The sequence below is a fragment of the Narcine bancroftii genome, chromosome 2 (genome assembly GCF_036971445.1).
Source record: "Narcine bancroftii isolate sNarBan1 chromosome 2, sNarBan1.hap1, whole genome shotgun sequence".
Classification (NCBI taxonomy): Eukaryota; Metazoa; Chordata; class Chondrichthyes; order Torpediniformes; family Narcinidae; genus Narcine; species Narcine bancroftii.
This window is the reverse complement of record NC_091470.1, coordinates 311,071,959-311,095,017: the sequence shown is the minus strand read 5'-3', so window position 1 is coordinate 311,095,017 and position 23,059 is coordinate 311,071,959. Positions and strand designations below refer to the sequence as shown.

Below are 23,059 nucleotides of genomic sequence, written 5' to 3'. Positions count from 1 at the left end.
TGGGCTCTGTCAACTACCTTTAACAAGGCTCTTCGTGCCGTGATGCAGCTGGTCAGCACACTTGTAGAGATTTGCCAAGATTTTCAATAACATTTGTGTGTTGGGTCCCGGAAAGGTCCTCTAAAATAGTGACTCCCAGGAATTTAAATTTGGTCACTCTCTCCATCTCTGATCCCTCAATGAGCACTGGATCGTACACCCCTGTTTTTCCCATCCTGAAGTCCACAATCAGCTCCTTGGTTTTGCTGACATTGAGTGCAGTTCTTGCAAGTACACCATTCAGCCAAGTTTCCAGTCACCATATCACCCCCTTTTATTTAGCCCACTACCATGGTATCGTCAGCGAATTTGTAGATGGTATTATTGTCATACTGAGGCACACAGGTGTAAAGCAAGTCAAGCAGAGGGCTAACGCAGCCCTATGGTGCTCTCGTACTGATGGAGATTGTTGAAATGTTCTTACCAATCTCACTGATTGTGGTTTTGAGGTGAGGAAATCCAGGATCCATTACAGTGGGGTATTGAGGCCCAAGTTTTGGAGTTTGCTGATCAGTTTTGAGGGGATGATGCTGTTAAATGCTGAACTGTTGCCAATAACGAGCATCCTGATGTATGCGTCTTTGGTGTTCAGGTGTTCCAGGGCTTTTGTTTAGAGCCAGTAAAAGGGATCATTTTCTTGTAGGCATATTGTAATTGATCTATATTGCTGCACAGACAGAAGCTGATGTGCTTCAACACCAGCCTCTCAAAACACTTCATTATTGTGGACATGAGTGCCACTGATCAGTAGTCATTTAAGCAGTTACCACACTCTTCTTGGACACAGGTACAATGGAGACCTATTTGAAACAGGTGGGTACCACCTCCTGTCAGAGTGAGATGTTTAAGCTATCCGTGAATACAATGGCAAGTTGGTCAGTGCAGGTTTTTAGTACTCGGCTGGGTACTCCATCCAGTCTGTATGCTTTTCCTGGATTCATTCTCCTGAAGGCATCACACAGGTCATCCTTGGATATTGACAGTAGTGGATTATCAGGGATCATTGAGTGCACAGTGGTTCTTCCATGTTCTGGTGCCAAATCAGACATAGAAAGCATTGAGTTAATCTGGGAGTGAAGCTTTCCAGTCTCCTTCTGCACTGTTTTTTAGCAGATTTAGTCCAACAGCTGTTGGATATCCTTCATTGTTTCCATTCTTGTCCGGAATCTCCACTTCGCCCAGGAGATGGCTTTTCGTAGGTAATACTTGCTCGTTGTGGAGAATTCTGGAACTCTGGATTTAAAAGCTTGTAATCTGGCTCTCACCAGCTTCTGGATTTTATTGTTCATCCAGGGCGTCAGGTTGGAGAAACCCTGAATGATTTGGTGGGGACACACCCATCTTCAGCTGTTTTGATAAAGACTGTAATGGCCCTGCTGTAATCATTCAGATCCTCAGATGAGTTCTTGAACACTGACCAATCTATTGACTTGAGGCAGTCCTGTATCCATTGTTCAGCCTCTCCCAACCACCTTCTGACTGTCCTGATCTCTGGAGCCTCTCTTTTTAGACTCTGCCCGAATGCAGGCAGAAGGAGCACAGCCAAGTGGTCCTACTTGCCAAAAAGCAGCCTTGGGAATAATTTGCTGCAATTATTTAAATTCCTCTTGTCACATTCGGTTCTTTTGCCAATCACCTGTAGCCTTACATCCTCTGGCAATGGTTGGTTTGCTTGTACCCTTGATGATTTTACATGACTCTATCAGCTTTGTAAGGAAGAATAAATCCTGGTTTCCAGGTTGAGGAGGGCATTTATTTGTAGCATTCAAATTGAAACTTGATAAACTCTAGAAAGAAGGAAGTATTTAAAAGGAAATAATTTGAATGCTATGCATTGTGGAATCAGCTGGATTGCTCCTACTTAAGAATTGACAGAGACTGGCTTTGTCAAATGACCTTCTTTGCTGTTACCATGCTGTAATTCTCCAGTCTATCCATATAATTAAAGTTCCTCATCCCTGGAATCCATCTAGTAAATCTCTTTTGCACCCTGTCAGATACATCTTTACTGGTCTGTGGTTTTATTCAAGAACTACAGTATTGTTTTTCATTTCCACAGGCAAAGATAGTTGAAGAAATCACTTTCGAGACGTTAAAGAAAGCTATTGGTATGTATAACATGTTTTTAAAGTGCAACAAGCCATAGCAAAATGTGATAGGGTTATGGATGGATGAATAACATAAATAAAATCAAAAATCTTTGAACTGCACAATTTAATTTCTGATTCTCCATAAAAGAAAATGCATTTTAACCATTTTCTCCTAATAGATTAACAAATTCCAGAGTTATTTATGTAGCAGTCCCCATCCAATCTTCAATTTATTAATACTTTAAAGACAAGTTATCATTCACTTCCTAGCCTTTTGTTTATTAATACTGATAGACAACAGACTCGCCAAGGCAAATAGCGCCTTTGGAAGACTACACAAAAGAGTCTGGAAAAACAACCAACTGAAAAACCTCACAAAGATAAGCGTATACAGAGCCGTTGTCATACCCACACTCCTGTTCGGCTCCGAATCATGGGTCCTCTACCGGCACCACCTACGGCTCCTAGAACGCTTCCACCAGCGTTGTCTCCGCTCCATCCTCAACATCCATTGGAGCGCTTACACCCCTAACGTCGAAGTACTCGAGATGGCAGAGGTCGACAGCATCGAGTCCACGCTGCTGAAGATCCAGCTGCGCTGGATGGGTCACGTCTCCAGAATGGAGGACCATCGCCTTCCCAAGATCGTGTTATATGGCGAGCTCTCCACTGGCCACCGTGACAGAGGTGCACCAAAGAAAAGGTACAAGGACTGCCTAAAGAAATCTCTTGGTGCCTGCCACATTGACCACCGCCAGTGGGCTGATAACGCCTCAAACCGTGCATCTTGGCGCCTCACAGTTTGGCGGGCAGCAACCTCCTTTGAAGAAGACCGCAGAGCCCACCTCACTGACAAAAGGCAAAGGAGGAAAAACCCAACACCCAACCCCAACCAACCAATTTTCCCTTGCAACCGCTGCATTCGTGTCTGCCTGTCCCGCATCAGACTTGTCAGCCACAAACGAGCCTGCAGCTGACGTGGACTTTTTACCCCCTCCATAAATCTTCGTCCGCGAAGCCAAGCCAAAGACTTCCCCCATAGCCTTGGTTTATCTCTTCAAGAATTGAGACAAATAAAATCTGCTTTCCTTTAATTGCAGAGGGAATTAGAATGTAGAATACACTCCAGGTTCATATTGGTAGAATCTATTGTACAACCTGGTTCTGAAGAGAATTTGACTTCTACACTTGTCAAAATATGAACAAATTAGTCCAAGGTATTTTTAATTAGGTTCCAGTTTATTGTTGACTCTTGGCAAGTGGAGTCTCTTGGTTGATTTGTGATTGAATTGGATTAATAAAGTGTGACTTCATAATAATGCTTTTGTGGCACAAGTTTGGCACTTAGTTTTATGGATTTAGTAGTCTTGTCATTTTAATGATCTGGAACTTGTCCTTTTTATCAATCAGATAACCAAAATCTTGAAGAACAAGAGAGAGAAAAGCGGCGCCAAGTAATTGAGAAGTTTCAGAAAGCACCATTTGAGGAGATTGCAGCTCAATGTGAATCCAAGGTTAGACCAAATTTCTATTACAGTTTAAATACTGCATATAATGTTAATAAAAGCAAATGTGTACATGCTACTTCCTATTAAAGCAGTATTTTTAACATGTGCAATTCATACTCTATTGCATTCTCTTCCCAACTGAAAACATTATTTTTGTCTGAATGTGTGGTTGTAGAGAGAGATTTTATTTTTTTCAGGATAACATTTGTTATAATTGCAGACAGAGTACAGAACGAGATATTATTCATTTTGGGATATGCTGAAACTCTTATTTTCAGTACATTTCAATTAATATCTGAATCCAAAGAATAATGTGTGTTTTTAAATGTTTGTCTATTAATAAACCCAACAATGATCTTTGCTGTGATGTTCAACATTATTCATTCAGCAATTTTAAAAAAAAATGTTCTGTTAAACTTAAAGCTTGATTGGTTCAAATATTGTAATTTGTATACTAAATAGTTATCTTTATTGAATTTATTTCCACAATAAGTCTTGTATATCTCACTTCTAGTCAAACCTCCTGCATGACAAGCTTGCAGAGATATTTGAATTGACAATAAGGTGAGTGCTTTTTTCAATGTATTCATTAATTTTATAATAGCCAATGAGTGCATAATGAAATAAATTAATGACCAGTTATTATAAAACAATTAAATTGCATTATCCTGCACATTGAATTACTTTGTTATTAGTCTTACTTTACCAGGAGAAGAATCTTGTGCAACTATCTGTTTGTGTTGTAACCATTTAATTAATGGTTCAACATATTTAACCAACTTCATAACTTGATCAGCTAAAATCAAACCGTCTGCTTTTTGAAATTATCTCCCATAAGAAATCACCTTAAAAAACAAAATATTTTCACATCATTTTTGTCTATGTACACAAACTGAGATGGGAAGAGAGGGTGGGGGGGGGGGGGGGGGAGAGAATTGAATTCCTCTAGGGTTTTATGGGTGTCACTGACAATGTGATTTAGTTTCACATTTAAAGGCTTACAGTCCAGAATTGCAAATGACTCAACATATTGCAAGACCAGGACAAAAGTTCAAAAATCACAAACCAAGGTTATGCATTTTTATTCAACTTATTCCAGCTCTAAAATTAGCCATTTTGTGCATCTTTACATGATAGCATAGGAAAAGTAATGCTGTGTTGTTTATGACAAGCTGAACATTTGATTGCAATTGTGTTCCACATCTCACCATGAATTCAGATGTTCTGCTGCTGTACGCTCAACTACTTCTAACAAATAAAAATCACTGTGCTTTGCAATATATATATGACTGTCTGACAAGCAGTACTATCGTTAATCCTGAAAACTATCAAAAACGCCTCATGTATATGCTGTGCGACTTCAGCGTTCATCTTTCAAAGACAATAATTCTTTTGAAGTTCATCATGCAGGATGAATCTGTTCAACTGTATTTTTGTATTGCTGTGTTGTGTCTGAGATCAGTGCTGCATTGGCTCAATTAAGAACATTTACTTGAATTTTAAAGCTTTAAAACTGGTGGGGATGGGGGAGGGGGGAACCTTGAGCTAAATTTTAAGTGAGCTACTTTCCATTTCTATCAACCAATTAGGTTGATCCTGGATGAAATTAAGTGCAGTTAAGAGCCTGGTCTTTGATAAATAGCTTGATAATTGTCTTACAAGATTAGGACAAATACCGCAAGCAACTCTCCCACAAATTATCAATATTTGGAAGATATAAAATGTGCTCTTCAAGGGGTTCTCTCCCTCTACTCTTAATGTCATATCAGAATAACTCTCAATATTTTGATTGCAACCCTCGTGGAACTAAGAGGTATGTGGTACCTGGGTTCAATCCTAATTTGCAGTGTTGCTTGGAAAAAAAACCTCCCCATCCATAATCAGGAAAAGTAAACCAACATTAGCACTCTCTCTGAAGATGTCATGTACTTTTAATTTAGAGTAACAGGCACTTGTGGCCCACATACCCTAAATATCCCTGTGACCAATTAAACCCATGCGTCTGGAGCAAGGGAGAGAAACAGAGCCCTCAGAGGAAGCCTTTACACGTTCACAGAAATAATGTACAAACCCCTTATAGGCAGCAGATTTGAACCTGGGTAACTGGAGCCGTAATAGTGTTCTGATAAGTATTGTAACTCCAGATTGAATCTCTAATTATGCTTCAGTAGATCTGACGGACAAATCATATTGTTTGCACAGCCATCTTCAGACGCCTAAAACGAGCAGATTACTCCAGGCTCCATCATAGCAAGAAATTCTTAGTGAATAAAGGAAGTGATTCAACAAAGTACTTAAAGCCACCTTGGAAAAAGTGCAACATCCCCAGCAACTCTTGATTATCTCTGTCCCCATGGCCACACAGAAAAATGAAGGAGGAGCTCTTGAGGTCTCACTGAAAAGCTCATCTATCATTTTGGAGCACACAGCATGCAGCATAAATGGTGGAAGGAGCACTTCACCTCCTCCTGCCCCATTTCAGAATCAGAATAGATTGTCATGAACATGTCAGAAAATTCATTGTTTTGTGGCAGCATTTCTGTGCGTTACAGGTGAAAAATTGCTGTAAATTACATTTTCATCAAAAGGCTATTTGGAAAAAAAGTGCAAAAGAATAAAAAGAGTGAGGTAGTGTCTGTGGTACATTGTCAATTCAGAAATCTGATTACAGAGGGAAAGAAGCTTTTTTTGTACTATTAGGTGTTTGTCTTCAAGATCCTATACCTCACTCCTGATGGTACAGCAAGGCAAGGGCATGATCTGGGTGGTGAGGGTCCTTGATGATAGAGGCTGCTGTTTGAGACATCCCCTCGTGTAGATGTCCTTAATGAAGTGAAGACTAATGCCCATGATGGCGCTGCCAAGTTCACAACTCTGAAATCTTTTTTCTGTCCTGTGCATTGGCACCTCTGTACTAGACACTGATGCAACCAGTCAGAATGCTCTTTACGGTACACCTGTAGAAATTTGCAAGAGCCTTTGGTGACTTACCAAATCTCCTCAAACTCCTAATGACACCAGCAAGCCTTCTTCATTATTGCATTGACATGAAATCCCCAGGATGGATCTTCAGAGATGTGGGAGACTCTGCTAGTCTTTTATCAGCCCAAGGGCTGGAGGGGAAATGGGTCATCCGTTATCCCCATGGCCTGCCAAAGAAGAACAAATAAAGATGTGCTAAAAATGTAAAACTTCCATTCAATATGTTAAGCAGAGCTTAAAAGTAATGATAGGACAAGTGAACAGGAAAATAAATGTTCTCTCCCAAATGTTACCTTTGCTTACACTTTAGAATAAAGTATGTAATTAAGTGTGCTACTTTTGAATATCTAATCATACTAACTTGGGGGAAAAAATGTTTTTTTAAAAATTCAATGGTAAAGGGCAACTACATCTCAGTTTGCAAGACACCATTCCTTGTAATCTAGACATTTAGTAGAATGGAATTGACTTTGGAAACCTAAGATGGTAGAAACAGTTAAAAATCAGTTACATTCTACTGACAACCTTGCAATTGTAGTATCTCCTGGGGGAAGATAATTGGAAACTTCAATGCGCTTTTTACTTAAAAATAACTTCCTTGTAATTGGGAGAAAATGAAAAGAGCTTTCCTCCAAAAAATACTGTTTGTCATTTGAGCACAATTGGTATCCTAATATATAGTAATAGTCATCAGATTTACCTTTATCTCCAGCAGACCACCTCCAAGCCCGTCAGGATCCATGAGTGTGACAGCAGGCCATGTTCAGTACCATTCCATCCCAGTCTACGAAATGAAGTTTCCAGACCTTTGTGTTTATTAGTTGCTGCTTCTGTTTGAGATACCTCAAGAAAACATAACTAAGCATGTTTTCCATTGATTTATTATTTTTAAGAATGGTGTTTGTGGAATACTTTCACTGAATCTTTAAATCAATTTAGTTGAACAATCAGTTAATTATTAGAACTTGCTGTTCACTGTGATGTGCTCTTGTCCTTTAAATGTACAATGTTTAAGTGAATAAGTATCAGGTAGTACAAGAGTGCTTTTGAAAACTTACTATCACTTTGCAAGAGGTGCAACATGTTTGAGGAATTGCTAACATTCACAACTGTGAAAGTGTTGTGTGCACAATTATGCATGACTTTAAAATTAAAAATCAATTTAATCCAATAAAAGAATGTACTTTATAAATAAATCTCCATCTAGATTTTTTTTTCATGGTTTGCTATATTTATCAATGAGAACTTGTTTTAAATGAATTTTGCGATTGTTTTGTTCAACAGCATTCCAAACTTGTAAACATGTACCAAAACATCAAGAGAACAATTTGCAATATAGATATGAAAAATTTATTTGCTAATTCAGATAATGTTTTGAAATTAAAAGAAAATCTGCACTTCTCAGACATTTGATACACAGAATAAAACATCACTGAAACTGCACTTAAAAACCCATTTGCAGAAATAACACTCAGTATGAAATACAACTTGAAGCAATACTATTCTGCTTGCAGAATCATGTGCCTTTATTATCAGAGTTTGTTTTGGTGCCACTAGAAAAGTAGCTACAGATATTTTGCATTATGGAACATTTTTCTATTGCATTAACTTTTCATGAAATTCACAATTTTATGCAGTCTCCCTTCAAATATCAGGCCCTTGAGTTTGAAAATCTAGTTTATTAAGTACTAAAATAGTATAAATTTGTGAACACATATGCTGTTTGTTTTTAAGAATGTCCATTTGATTGAGTAGTAACTGGTCCGGTATAACTAGCCCTCTCCAGAGAAAAATCAAAAAAAGTGGTAAATCAGTGATTTAAAACAATTAAAGACGGAAAGTTAAACAGTTGGAGAAAAATTTGAGGATGGCACCGAAGAAAGAAAAACCTACAATGGTCAGAGAAGAAGCAACGAAAATGACAGAAGGAAGAAGGCCTTACCTGTAGAGTGCATTCAGGAGCTGTTCCAGAGAAGGTAACCCTTGCGCAGTCTGCAATTGAAACAATTCGGGGCAGTGCGGGCTTCAACAGTCGCTCACAGAGTCAGGAAAGGAAATGTAACTGCATCTGCAGAACTCATTTTAAACAGGACACTGACGGAAAAAGGATATCGGCAACAGGCTGTTTCAAGTATAATGGAAGTCAGTTTGGAAACAATTGCTGGAACAGAGTCTATATCAAGTGAAGAACTAGATCCAGAAATATTAGAAGAAACAAAAAAAAATTAAGAAAAGTAAACTTCCAACTCAAAAGTGGATATACAATATTTTGATAAGCAATTAAAAATTTTAATGGAAACACTGATGTCCGAAATTAAAGTTAATAGAAATTGTGTGTTAGAAATAGATGTTAAAATATGTGTGGAGAATGTAATGCCAACATGAAAAAACAATTTAAAGGAGTGGAAGTGAAAGAAAAAACATGAATTAAAGATGCTACTAAGACACAAGAAATACTGGCTCAGAAAATTGATGCTTTAGAAAATTTTAGCAGACACAACAATATAAAAATAGGTTTGAACAAGGGCGAAGAGGGTATAGACATCAAAGAATGTTTAAAACAATGGATCCCTCAAGTCTTACGAGCTGAAGAATTTCAAGATAATATTGAAAGAGCTCATGGCTTTGACACCGAAACCTCAAATAAATCAAAAACTATCTATTTTGGTAAAATTGCTACACTATCTAGAAAGAGAAAAAAATATTACATCTAGCTGCTAGATGAGTTAAGGAAAGAAAAGGACCACTGGAATACAATGGAAGCAAACATTTTTTTAAAATCTGGATATAAGTTTTGAACTTAAAAAAGTAAAAAATTTAATTCAACAAAAAATATACTATGGAAGAAAGGCTACAACTTTATCTTACATTATCCAGTCACTTTGAAAATTTTTAACTTTTCGTGACTATGTTGAAGAATCAGATTTGAAATGTGGAAATCTTTGGCCAGTATGACAGGATATTTCATTTCATCTGGCATCGCTGCCCTACTAAGGTGCCCACCAACTCTTAAAACACCGGTCTCGAGAATAGGATTGCGTTTACAAATGTGTCTTGTCCTTTTGACATTTAGATTTCATCTGCAAAATTCTTCTGACGAAAGTGAATTATTTCCATTTCAACACCAGATAGTTCTTCAACTGTGAGACCTCCTTTATCTTGAGTCTCAAGCTCTCCTGTCTCTTTTTGTGGTAGATCTCTTTGATAGATGTTATCCAATTGAAAATGAGCAGGAACATCACTTGTTTGTTCTGTCTGCTATGATTCCAAAACATCTTTTAAATCTGAGCATCCATGCTGTTGGCCATTTCAAGCAATTCCAGGATGAGAAGTAATGGATTAAGCAGGTAACTAAATCCATTTGTTCAGACATTATGTGAACAACATTTGCAGTCTTTTGACTTCAGGACCACCTGGTAAAAAATACTTTTAATTTATCAGGATTTTGAGGTCACTCATTTTGAGACTGTAGAAGTTGAGGCTCAGACACCACATTTCATTCTTCAAAAAAGACTTGGCTTTCAAACCTCGGAAAGCCAGATCGGCGGGATTGTTAACTGTGTTAACATATCTCCACTGTATTGGATGTGAGACTTTATCAATTTCAATGATCCTGTTAGCCACGAAAGTTCAAAACCTTGTGGTTTTATTGTTGATGTATTTGAGCAACATGGTTATCCAACTGCACGAAAACCAGCAAGGTCGGGTCAGATACAGCAATGAGCTCTCTGAACTCTTCTCCTTCAACAATGGCATGAAGCAAGGCTGTGTTCTCGCACCAACCCTCTTTTCAATCTTCTTCAGCATGATGCTGAAACAAGCCATGAAAGACCTCAACAATGAAGACGCTGTTTACATCCGGTACCGCACAGATGGCAGTCTCTTCAATCTGAGGCGCCTGCAAGCTCACGCCAAGACACAAGAGCAACTTGTCCGTGAACTACTCTTTGCAGACGATGCCGCTTTAGTTGCCCATTCAGAGCCAGCTCTTCAGCGCTTGACGTCCTGCTTTGCAGAAACTGCCAAAATATTTGGCCTGGATGTCAGCCTGAAGAAAACTGAGGTCCTCCATCAGCCAGCTCCCCACCATGACTACCAGCCCCCCCACATCTCCATCGGGCACACAAAACTCAAAACTGTCAACCAGTTTACCTATCTCGGCTGCACCATTTCATCAGATGCAAGGATCGACAACGAGATAGACAACAGATTCGCCAAGGCAAATAGTGCCTTTGGAAGACTACACAAAAGAGTCTGGAAAAACAACCAACTGAAAAACCTCACAAAGATTAGCGTATACAGAGCCGTTGTCATACCCACACTCCTGTTCGGCTCCGAATCATGGGTCCTCTACCGGCATCACCTACGGCTCCTAGAACGCTTCTACCAGCGTAGTCTCCGCTCCATCCTCAACATTCATTGGAGCGACTTCATCTCCAACATGGAAGTACTCGAGATGGCAGAGGCCGACAGCATTGAATCCATGCTGCTGAAGATCCAACTGCGCTGGGTAGGTCACGTCTCCAGAATGGAGGACCATCGCCTTCCCAAGATCGTGTTATATGGTGAGCTCTCCACTGGCCACCGAGACAGAGGTGCACCAAAGAAGAAGTACAAGGACTGCCTAAAGAAATCTCTTGGTGCCTGCCACATTGACCACCCCCAAAGGGCTGATATCGCCTCAAACCGTGCATCTTGGCGCCTCACAGTTCGGCGGGCAGCAACCTCCTTTGAAGAAGACCGCAGAGCCCACCTCACTGACAAAAGGCAAAGGAGGAAAAACCCAACACCCAACCCCAACCAACCAATTTTCCGCTGCAACCGTGTCTGCCTGTCCCGCATCGGACTTGTCAGCCACAAACGAGCCTGCAGCTGACGTGGACATTATCCCTCCATAAATCTTCGTCTGTGAAGCCAAGCCAAAGAAAGAAAGATTTGAGCACAGAGGGGCTATCAGTCCAAAATATGGAGTCTGTTAGTTTTATCTGCAACTCCCTTTTCAACATTGTGTTTATTCTGCAGATGCAGATAACTAACAGTTCGCAACCGTCTTAACATGCATCAGTAAAATGATTCAATTGAGCAGATGTTGCAATTCTGAAATTTGTGGGTTTGAAGTATCCGTCAGTCTTCAAGTCTTACAGCTTATGAAGATCCTAAATCTAACACGTCCACTTTTGTACAATGGATTCTGGAATCTCATCAACACAACCAACTTCTTACACAAATCTTAGCATCTTCTTGGCAGTCAGGACAACTGGTGCCAATATTCCTAGATAATCATATATCAAAGTGACTGATGATAGAATCCCCTTTCTTGTGAGAGATCAGTCCTTCAAAATGATTTTGAACTTAAAGATGTCACACTGTACACCTAATGCCCTCTCCATGGGAAGATTGTCATGGTCTAAGTCCAAATTCTTCATTTATTTTCCCCCTCTCATGTATGGCAGTCAATACCTGGTGACTGTTATTTGTCCATTTGGTAAGTAGAAAGCCTCTTATTGCAGATTGCTTTTAACTCAGGATAAAGAGCTATAGCTTCTTTTACTGTAGCTGCAGATGTGAGACAGTCATCCACATAGAAGCTATTCCTGATGCTGCTTATGGCTTGAGAGCTGAATTGTTACATATTGTACTCAGCACACTTGATGATGAAATCGCTTCAAATAGAAGTCCTGTCATTCTGTATTCAACCATGTTCTGACTATAGTCTTCATCAGGTCACCAAAGGAATCAAAACAAGTCCCAGTCTTCCTTCGGTACTTTCACCTGATGGAACATTGCTTCAATGTCTGCAGTGATGACAATAGATTATTTATAGAATCTAGTTAAGACTGGTCAAATCAAGACCCTGTAAGAGTCGAGAATTTAGTGAAGCCCCCCAACTAAATGGTTGTTCCACAATCAAACACCATATAGAGTTTTTTTTCTTTTGTGGATGCAAAACCCCATGGTGTGGTAAGTACCATTTTATGTTATCACTACGTTCCAAGATAACTGGTACTTTTTCCACATATCCTTTGGATATCCTATCAGACCCACATTTGGTGTAATCTGAATGAAAGGAAGAATCTTGATTCTTCTCTTCAGTGTACTTGTTTGACAACCCTTCTATTATCAGGCATGCATATTTCCCATTTCTTTAAAGGTAAACCAATGCATTAATGATCATTAACTAGCTTGGCAGATTTTGACACCAATTCCAAGAACTGCTGGTCCTCTGTTGAAGGTTCTTGGTCATCCTTGAGGCTCTCAGGAAAGTCATTATTGAACTGCTCCTCCCCACAGCTAATCAAGTTTAACAATCGCTATCTTGTTGACACTTACAGCCAAATAGTCCTGAACCTCATTTCTTCCTCTTAAATGCCCATTAATCATCCAACCAAGCACAATTTTGACAGCGCAAGATCCATTTCCTCATCATATCTAGTGGTTCCACAGCCTTTGGTACATCTAAACCAATCTCAGAGTTGATTTTGCGTAAACAAACATTTTTCAAATGAGTCCACGGTTCAATGTTGTTTTGATATGGGATGTTTCCTTCGTGCACAGGCATAGTCTTCAGAGTGAATATGCCTAGGAGTTCACAAAAATCATTACTATCCAGTCCAGCAATTTCTAGGCCTGAAACAATATTGATTTCAATGTGTTTAAATTGACCTATAGTTCTCAATAGAATTTTTGGACTTCTTGAAGATTAAGCTTATTCATTAGCCCCACAGTGCTAAACGACGTAGTGCTTCCTGGGTCAAGAAATACCCAAGTATGCATTATTGCACTTACTTTCTTGGCCTTGACCTGCACGGATACTATTAAAACTTCGCAGTTATTTTATCCAACCCCAGTAAGGCCATTTGTCAATTCCATGGCTTCAGCCCCATTTTCATCTGTTTTTTTGTACCTTTTCCATATTCTTTTCCTGGAAGATATGTCGCATTTTGGGATGCTTTTGACTACATACGTCGCAGCTGAATCACTTTTTGCTGATGTGTCCTTCACACAGAGAGCCAAAACATACTCCATTTACCTTCAAGAAAGGGATTTTTTCACTCTTTGTCTTTTCCATCCATGCAGACTTTTCCACATCATGCTCCTCATTACAGAACAAACATTTCTTCGCAACAGACAAACTTCCACTTCCCTTAATTTCTTTATCCACCACTGTCAGTAAGGTGGCAAATGTACTTTTAAAACATTTTGGTTGAGGGTACGATTCTTAACTTCTTTACTTACTATCTGAATGCTTTTAATAATTCCATACACTGGATCTGTGACAGCATCCATTTGTCCTTCAATGAACATTTCATCATGTGGTTTCTTTTCTGGTATTCAACAACTGAACTTCTGGTAGGGTTATTTATTTACAATGATTAGCATATTAGTAGATATATTAAGCTCTTGAAAATGGCAAATCTCCATCATAACATTGCAACATCCTCAAAGAGGGTGTAAGCTTGTAAACCCTTCCTGTCATCCAGTCTTATTGATGACCATGAAAGACCTTCTGTACTTGAACAGTTATTCTTGTTGCTAAAATGCTTCTTTGAGTAAAAACTTAGCCTTTGGAATCCATTTGGGACCATATGCTGGCAACTCTTTCCAAGATACAAGATAGACACATGAACTGCTGCAAATAATATATCAAGCCTTCAAGCTTTGACACTTGATTTCAATACTGCATTCAAAGCTTTTTATAACTGCTTGGAATTGAAGTGGGTCACTATCAAAAACTGGAATCTTTTGTGATAGCTGTGCTCCTGTCAAAGTACGAAAAGTACAACCAAGCCACACAGTACAACACAAACAGGCTTTATTTGAGTAATGTAAGCAGGAATGAGCAGTTGTTAGTGTTGGGTAGACAAGGTTACCTCACTAACACTGTTCGGTCTCATTCAAAGATTCCAGACAAAGGGTACAGTTTATAAGTCGTACATTTGTATAATTATCAGACAGATTTCCACAGACTCTTTGTTATAGATAAAGATAAGCATTATGAATTTGTTCATTTCAAAAGGCAGGAGAAAGGGAGGCATGTTAGCAAATACATGTGGAGAGTCATAAGTGTTGATGGCTGTCTAGGAATGTTCATACCAAATATTCACTGATATTTGTTGTGGTCACTGGAATTTATAAGCTTATGAGCCACACAAGGGTGAGCACCATCTTCTGGCAGCCTCCTCTAGGCCATTTCAGATAGCCCAAAAGTTGAGATCTAAAGGCAGAGAAACTCTGCCAAAATGCATAATTATCTACCTTTCTGAATGTGCGGTGGCGGTCTCCGAGCCGCATATTCCAGCCCCTCTCCGAGAGAGATAATCTCCGCAGCACAGCCCTCTGCCGATCGATCTGAATGTACGCCGTGCTAAGTGGTTGTTTTGGGGTGGGCTAATGATGCCATCAGCCCACGACATATTTCCACCCTCACCCCTTTTTCTCCAAGTCAGGAGTGGCTGGGAACCCTTAGGGCAGTGGGTACTGTCAACGGGGACCATTGGGGCAGCGGGAGCCATCAGGTGGCAGCTGGTGCAGGCTGGGACAGCCACACTGAGCCACTTCAGTCTTCGGGGCCGCTCTAAGGCTCAAAACACGGCAGAGCAATCGCTGTCTTCCCTACCCATAATCCCCCATGCAGCTAGAACTGTTCTGGGAAACAGCAGTTTCAGCTGCGTGGGGGATTATGGGTAGAGAAGATGGCCATTGCACTGCTGCGCATTGTTAACAGGTGGTGCTACAGCACCAGTCGCTCCATTGGATCCAGAGGACGCTACAAGGTGCTTCTGGATATGAATGGGATGCTGAAGTAGCCTTTTAGGGCTCCTGTCTGAAAGGTAAGTTCCCATTTTTCTATCCGCTCCATAGCCAGTCTCAAGGCGGAGGCCTGACATGAAATGGCCTGACAGTAAAGGGCTGTGTCTATCACATTCTTCTTTGGCTTGGCTTCGCGGACGAAGATTTATGGAGGGGGTAAAAAAGTCCACGTCAGCTGCAGGCTCGTTTGTGGCTGACCAGTCCGATGCGGGACAGGCAGACACGATTGCAGCGGTTGCAAGGGAAAATTGGTTGGTTGGGGTTGGGTGTTGGGTTTTTCCTCCTTTGCCTTTTGTCAGTGAGGTGGGCTCTGCGGTCTTCTTCAAAGGAGGCTGCTGCCCGCCAAACTGTGAGGCGCCAAGATGCACGGTTTGAGGCGTTATCAGCCCACTGGCGGTGGTCAATGTGGCAGGCACCAAGAGATTTCTTTAGGCAGTCCTTGTACCTTTTCTTTGGTGCACCTCTGTCACGGTGGCCAGTGGAGAGCTCGCCATATAATACGATCTTGGGAAGGCGATGGTCCTCCATTCTGGAGACGTGACCCATCCAGCGCAGCTGGATCTTCAGCAGCGTGGACTCGATGCTGTCGACCTCTGCCATCTCGAGTACCTCGACGTTAGGGGTGTGAGCGCTCCAATGGATGTTGAGGATGGAGCGGAGACAACGCTGGTGGAAGCGTTCTAGGAGCCGTAGGTGGTGCCGGTAGAGGACCCATGATTCGGAGCCGAACAGGAGTGTGGGTATGACAACGGCTCTGTATACGCTTATCTTTGTGAGGTTTTTCAGTTGGTTGTTTTTCCAGACTCTTTTGTGTAGTCTTCCAAAGGCGCTATTTGCCTTGGCGAGTCTGTTGTCTATCTCATTGTCGATCCTTGCATCTGATGAAATGGTGCAGCCGAGATAGGTAAACTGGTTGACCGTTTTGAGTTTTGTGTGCCCGATGGAGATGTGGGGGGGCTGGTAGTCATGGTGGGGAGCTGGCTGATGGAGGACCTCAGTTTTCTTCAGGCTGACTTCCAGGCCAAACATTTTGGCAGTTTCCGCAAAGCAGGACGTCAAGCGCTGAAGAGCTGGCTCTGAATGGGCAACTAAAGCGGCATCATCTGCAAAGAGTAGTTCACGGACAAGTTTCTCTTGTGTCTTGGTGTGAGCTTGCAGGCGCCTCAGATTGAAGAGACTGCCATCCGTGCGGTACCGGATGTAAACAGCGTCTTCATTGTTGGGGTCTTTCATGGCTTGGTTCAGCATCATGCTGAAGAAGATTGAAAAGAGGGTTGGTGCGAGAACACAGCCTTGCTTCACGCCATTGTTAATGGAGAAGGGTTCAGAGAGCTCATTGCTGTATCTGACCCGACCTTGTTGGTTTTCGTGCAGTTGGATAATCATGTTGAGGAACTTTGGGGGACATCCGATGCGCTCTAGTATTTGCCAAAGCCCTTTCCTGCTCACGGTGTCGAAGGCTTTGGTGAGGTCAACAAAGGTGATGTAGAGTCCTTTGTTTTGTTCTCTGCACTTTTCTTGGAGCTGTCTGAGGGCAAAGACCATGTCAGTGGTTCCTCTGTTTGCGCGAAAGCCGCACTGTGATTACAAAGCCGTCCTGTCCAGAGAAGAAACAAGCCTTCCGTCGCGCATGCAGCCATCTTCAGCGCAAACTCCGGGAGATCCAAAATGAGTGGTGGACTAGCCTCGCCAAACGAACACAGCTCAGCGCGGACATTGGCGACTTCAGGGGTTTCTACGAGGCTCTAAAGGCTGTGTACGGCCCCTCACCCCAAGTCCAAAGCCCGCTGCGCAGCTCAGACGGCAAAGTCCTCCTCAGCGACAAGATCTCCATCCTCAACCGATGGTCAGAACACTTCCAATCTCTTTTCAGTACCAACCGCTCAGTCCAAGATTCCGCCCTGCTCCAGCTCCCTCAACAGCCCCTAAGGCTAGAGCTGGATGAGGTTCCCACCCTGGATGAGACATATAAGGCAATCGAACAACTGAAAAGTGGCAAAGCAGCAGGTATGGATGGAATCCCCCCAGAAGTCTGGAAGGCTGGCGGCAAAACTCTGCATGCCAAACTGCATGAGTTTTTCAAGCTTTGTTGGGACCAAGGTAAACTGCCTCAGGATCTTCGTGATGCCACCATCATCACCCTGTACAAAAACAAAGGCGAGAAATCAGACTGCTCAAACTACAGGGGAATCACGTTGCTCTCCATTGCAGGCAAAATCTTCGCTAGGATTCTACTAAATAGAATAATACCTAGTGTCGCTGAGAATATTCTATCACATTGTAGTAAAAGGCTAACTCCATTGACAGCTCATTATGCAAATAGGAGTCTGTTTAGCTGTTGCTGGCTGTGATGACCAGTACAGCAAAGAGTATTCTTCATGGACATGAATTCTAATTAGCTGCCTTAATTGTTTCAGGGAAGGGACAGACAAGGTGTTGATGGTTTGATCTGGAAGGGTCTTTGAATATGTGGAATATAGCTTCTGCAGCCCTCTTCCTGGACTTGAAATTACAGGCTAAAGCCTGCAATATTCTCTCATGCCTGTACTGACTAGAGCCCCCTAAACCTATTCCTTCAGCTGTGTTTGGGCAGGAGGCCCATTTGTGATTGGGCTGCCGTTTGACAGCTCGCTGGCCAGATCAATCAATAGTCCATTGGTGTTACTGTGTAAAAGGTGTCACGGAAGGCATTAAGGATTCTAAAGCCTGGAGGCTTTGTTAGCCAGAGAGTGTATCCTCTTTCCCAGCCTGTTCTGGAAGCTTCTAACTGAATGATTAATGTGTACTGGTTCCCAACATCTGCAGTTTTTCTATAGGCTTCTTCAGGTGGATTCTCCGCTAAGAATGTGCCTAAAGAAGAGGAAGTGGCCCTTTGTCTTGCCTTTCATGTGGAAGTGCTAAAAGCGCAGTGCTAGCCACCTGAAGGGACAGCTGCATTGGGATGCACCTCTGAGCGCACTCTGAGTCAGAGTGGCTGGCTGGCTGTCAGAGTTGGAACAGCCGGCGCAGGCTATCAGTGCGGGGATGTCCCCACACTGATCCCACTGCCCTGCTCTCCCAACAACCTGATATCAGTCCCCACACTATGGGGCGGACGGCGTGGGCTGCAGCGGTTGGGGCAGCCGGCCTACCTCAACACCCCGCGCCGGCCATTCCAACCATTAATGCCAGCGCCGGCCACCCCACAGTGTGGAGACTGATATTGGGCTGTTGGTTTAGAGCGGGACAGCGGGATCAGTGTGGGAATGTCCTGCGCAAGACGTCCCCGCACTGACAGCCCATGCCACCTACCCCTGCCCTGACATCCCGCGCTGGAGGGCAGAGGCAGCTGGGAGGGGAGCTTTCAGGCGCTCGCCAGCTGACTGTCATCCCCTTAGCAGCCGCTTTCAGGCGGCTGCTTTCGGATGGCTGGGGATACCACTGCGCTGCAGCAATTATCCCTCTTGGAGGAGGGTTACTAAATTCGCCTCGCAGGCACTTCCTGTGCATTCAAGTGGCCTCCCAACAGCCGCATATCACCAAAATATGCAGCTTTACAAGCGGGGAATTTGGCCACCTTAAAGTGGCCTTAAGAAATAAATTCGTACAGTAGTTGTCTCGTGAAATGCAAACTACCATATTACACTTTCTCTTGGGTAGAGAAGAGAGTCTGTCGCTGAATTAACAATAAATTACTTTGTTCACCCAATTTCTGTTACCTGCTAGGAGTGGGTGATATTCTGCTTCATAAGATAGCATAAGGCTCACATCTCTGTCCAATAGGGTCACTATTGGAGTTTGAGATTTGGCACCAACATAGCATTGGCTCAGCCCATGCCTTAACCCGTCTAGTTCATGACCATATACATCTTGATACCATAGCACTAGCTCAGGCTTGGTATTAAACAGTTTCTTTTTCTGTTGTCCTTCCTCAAAATGTGACCTCCATAGGAGATGATTTAATTCAAGCACCAGAAATTTTGAGTCTTTTAGTGCCTTCAGCCCGATTAACAACAGTTCTTTTGCCTCCCTCCCTTCTTATCTGCTCCTCCTGCAGCTCCTTTTCCATTTCAACCTGCACCTCTCCCCTCCGCCGCTGCTCCCCCTTCGGCTCCTCGCCCCTCCGCCGCTGCTCCCCCTTCGGCTCCTCGCCCCCCCCGCCGCTGTTCCCCCTTCGGCTCCTCTCCCCTCCGCCGCTGCTCCCATGTTATTCTTATCCACTCTTAGAATTATATTAGATTATAAATTCAATCTAATTTGTAGCATTTCTTTTTCTGCTTTGCGAGCTGCCACATCTGCCTCCTGAACCTTTAAACATGTAGATTCAATATTTGAAACTCTGGAGCCTGGTCTAGAACTCCTCTTACTTCTCCTGCTTCCAGTATTTGACATATTATCCTTTGGTCCTATTTCATCCTGTATGTCAGATGTTGCCTTAATATCTGACTTTGTCTCCATTTTGGATTGCCCACCCTGTGGCACTTCTTCAAACACTTCTAAATAGTTGGTTTCCCCATCAGCAATAACCTTTGGTTTTCCTTTTGCCTCATTCAGTCTTGCTTGAAGAATAGCTTTGCTTCCACGTGTATCTACTTGCCACATTTGCAATTTTTTAAAAGTTTACTTTCACCTTCTTGACACAAAGCTCCTTAAACTTCAGCAGTGGCTGCCATCTTATCCATTCAGCCAACCATCACACTCAGACATCAAACATGCACAATTTAAACTCCAAAACCAAAATAGTCCTCAAAAGACAAGCAGCAGTTTCTCCAAACTGTGTTCGAACTTGCCATAAATACACAGAAAGAATCATTTAGTAAGGCTTGCCGCTTCTTCAATGGTCTTGGTAATGCTGTTGACAATCGTGCCTATCTGAGTTTGAAATGCTCTAAACCGAGGCCAATCAATCCAGTCTGAATTCCAAATCCAAATTCCAACTTACTATTGCCTTAAATTCTCTCTTTTAATGATGAAAGATGTGGCAACTATTTTCCTTTATAATCGCTTGCAGAAATTAGAATGTCTTTGTTGTCTATGACTCGTTCAAACAAATCCATACTAAAGTCGAGTTTTCCCAGTTTATTAAACATATCAGTTTCTACATTATTACAAGCCATTAAAACTTTATTAGCAATACTAAAACAGTGATTAAACAATTAAATGATTAAACAGTTAATAGAATTTGTCAGAACAAAACTAATTATTTCCATTTCGTGGAACAAAGAAAGTCAAACTGATGGTTTATCTCAAACATTCACAAAGAAAGAGAGAGAGAGAGAGCTCCATAACCTTGAAGAAGGATGTTACTAGGAGACTGCATGAAATATGTCAAGATCTACTGGCTGCTTGGAGAATTTGTATTCAACTTGCCTTTTAAATCTTAGTGCTCTTTTATAGTGGGAATGAAACTTGGCCTTTGCTATTCCAGTCAGTTTATATTATTCAATTTGGTATTTTTCATGTTTAATTTTGAATCATTTGGCTTGCAATTTAAATGTCCACATACATTTGGAAGTGGTACCTGTTTTTATATACAGTATTTATATAAAAATTGTGATAACTAAATAATGTGGGAGGAAAAGTTGCATTGGATTTTTTTTTAAACCAAGTAAGTTGTAAATCCAAAAGCTTCAATGATGGGCACTGCAGTCTGCTTTTCCACTTGATTTATACTGTGAGCAATAGTATTTTGTACTGGTTACGTTTAATATTTACATTAATTGAAGGTTCTGACTTTTTGAGTACTTTTTGAAATACCATTTGTTCAGAAAGTTTTTTTTAAATAAATGCTGTCAGTAGAACATGACCAGAGTTAAGTTCTGTTTCTAAAGTTTCACAGGAACTATTACGTCAAATTTAATCCGCTTTAAACTAGGATCAGCCATTATGTAATCTTAACCATGTATCATAGCTTTTCAAATGACTTACACTTTGAATATATGTGTTTAGGTCTATTATTCAAACTTCTGAAGTGTGATGTGAATTGTCGCACAACTAAAAGGACAAAATAAACTGCTTTATTCTAGCTTGTAAAAGTTTTCATTAAGGAGAAGGGTTTTTGTAATGCATGATGGATACTGAAATTTGTTATTGTTATGCAGTTATCAGTGAAATGTGAACACTGCACAAGTATCTCAACAATATGTATTTAGATATTATTAGGCACGAGCATGACATGTTTTCAATCTTATTTGGTACAGGTCAGTGTTAAATAGCTTTTTCAGACCTTTCAATTTTATCTAAGATTTTTTTGCAGACACAGCACACCACTGTTTTCATCTACAGTTCAAACGTCACAAGAGGAACGTGAATGCTTGCTAATTGTGTTTCTGTCAGTGGCAGCAGTGTTTCAGAGGACAACATATCAGAAACAGGAGCTGTCCATCCAGCCAATCAAGTCTGCTCCCACATTCAGTGAAATCACAGCTGATATGGCCATGGACACACCATTCCCCCATAACCCTCAATTCCCCAGTGATGCAAAAAAAAATTCTTACGTACGTTATCTTAAATATATTTAATGAGGCAGCCTCTACCATTTCTTTGGGTAGAGATTTCCACAAAAAAAATTTGGTATGATTTTTTTTTTTTTTTTTTTTTTTTTTTTTTTTTTTTTAAATTTTTTATTTTTCACACCATAAATCACAATAGCCATGATATACACTTTTTCTTTTCCACACATTTACAGTGACTTTTTCTCCCTCCCCCCTCCCTCCTCCCAAGCCACCCCCCCATCCCTCCCCCCTCTCATCCATTTTAGTTATACAATCTAGGTTGCATTGAAAGGTCAATTGAAGTACAATAAAACCTATTCTTCTGTTTCACTGACTACACAAAAGCCTTTGACACGGTGAAACAGGGACTTGACGAGCACAGAAAAAATTCAGTAGAAATAATAATTAATTTATTGTCATGTATAATGGTGCAAAATATGCACCAAAATTTGTGCTGCAGCTGAACAAGCACCTTGTTAAAATAAAACTAAAATAATATACTTAAATAAATTATAAAGGGATAATAAATACAAAAGATAATAAATATAAAGGAATGGGGTGAAGTGAATCCTCCAGGACAATTCTTACTGTGTCATGTCAATGATTAATAATAAAATTTGAAAAGGGTAAATGGGAGGACTTCAGAGAGGGAGAGTGGCATGGTTGGTGTAGCGGATAGCAGAACACCTTTACAGTATCAGCATCAGGATTCAAATCCCACACTGTAAGGAATTTGTACATTCTCCCCATATCTGTGTGGGTTTTACCCAGGACTCCGGGTTATGGGGTGTAAATTGGGCAGCATGGACTTGTGTGTCGAAATGGCCTATTACCGTGCTTTAAATTTAAACTTAAAAGGCACAGGTTATAGAGATAGAATACAAAACGATACAGAAGAAGAAAAAAAACATTTATTTTGTCAAGACAATACAGACAGACCAAGTAGAGAGTGCTAATGTACCAGAAGAGCCCTGTTCTTTGTACATGGACAATAGGGTGGTTATTCCATGGTAACCTATGACCATGTCCTCCTTTGGAATGGCCACCCTAAGCAATCATACACTATACAAAACTTTTGCTTAAACCACACGTAGGGTACTGTATGCAGTTCTAATCATTGCCTCACAGGAAGGATGTGGGGGCTTTGGAGAGGTTG

The 23,059-nt window shown here is 41.2% G+C and overlaps 1 protein-coding gene across 7 annotated transcripts in view; it reads left to right on the top strand.

The window, feature by feature from the left end:
- efr3a (EFR3 homolog A (S. cerevisiae)) overlaps window positions 1–7,815 on the top strand; it is a 175,720-nt gene extending 167,905 nt beyond the window's left edge. For 6 of the 7 annotated variants that reach the window (XM_069921661.1, XM_069921658.1, XM_069921663.1 and 3 more), the window contains 4 exons: window positions 2,099–2,147; window positions 3,540–3,643; window positions 4,152–4,201; window positions 7,332–7,815. In XM_069921661.1, coding sequence (XP_069777762.1) covers window positions 2,099–2,147; window positions 3,540–3,643; window positions 4,152–4,201; window positions 7,332–7,440 — 312 coding nt within the window. In that variant the 3' untranslated portion in view covers window positions 7,441–7,815. The remainder of the gene's footprint in view (window positions 1–2,098; window positions 2,148–3,539; window positions 3,644–4,151; window positions 4,202–7,331) is intronic. The other variant, XM_069921659.1, reaches the window with a different exon arrangement.
- The last annotated feature ends 15,244 nt before the right edge of the window (window positions 7,816–23,059 follow it).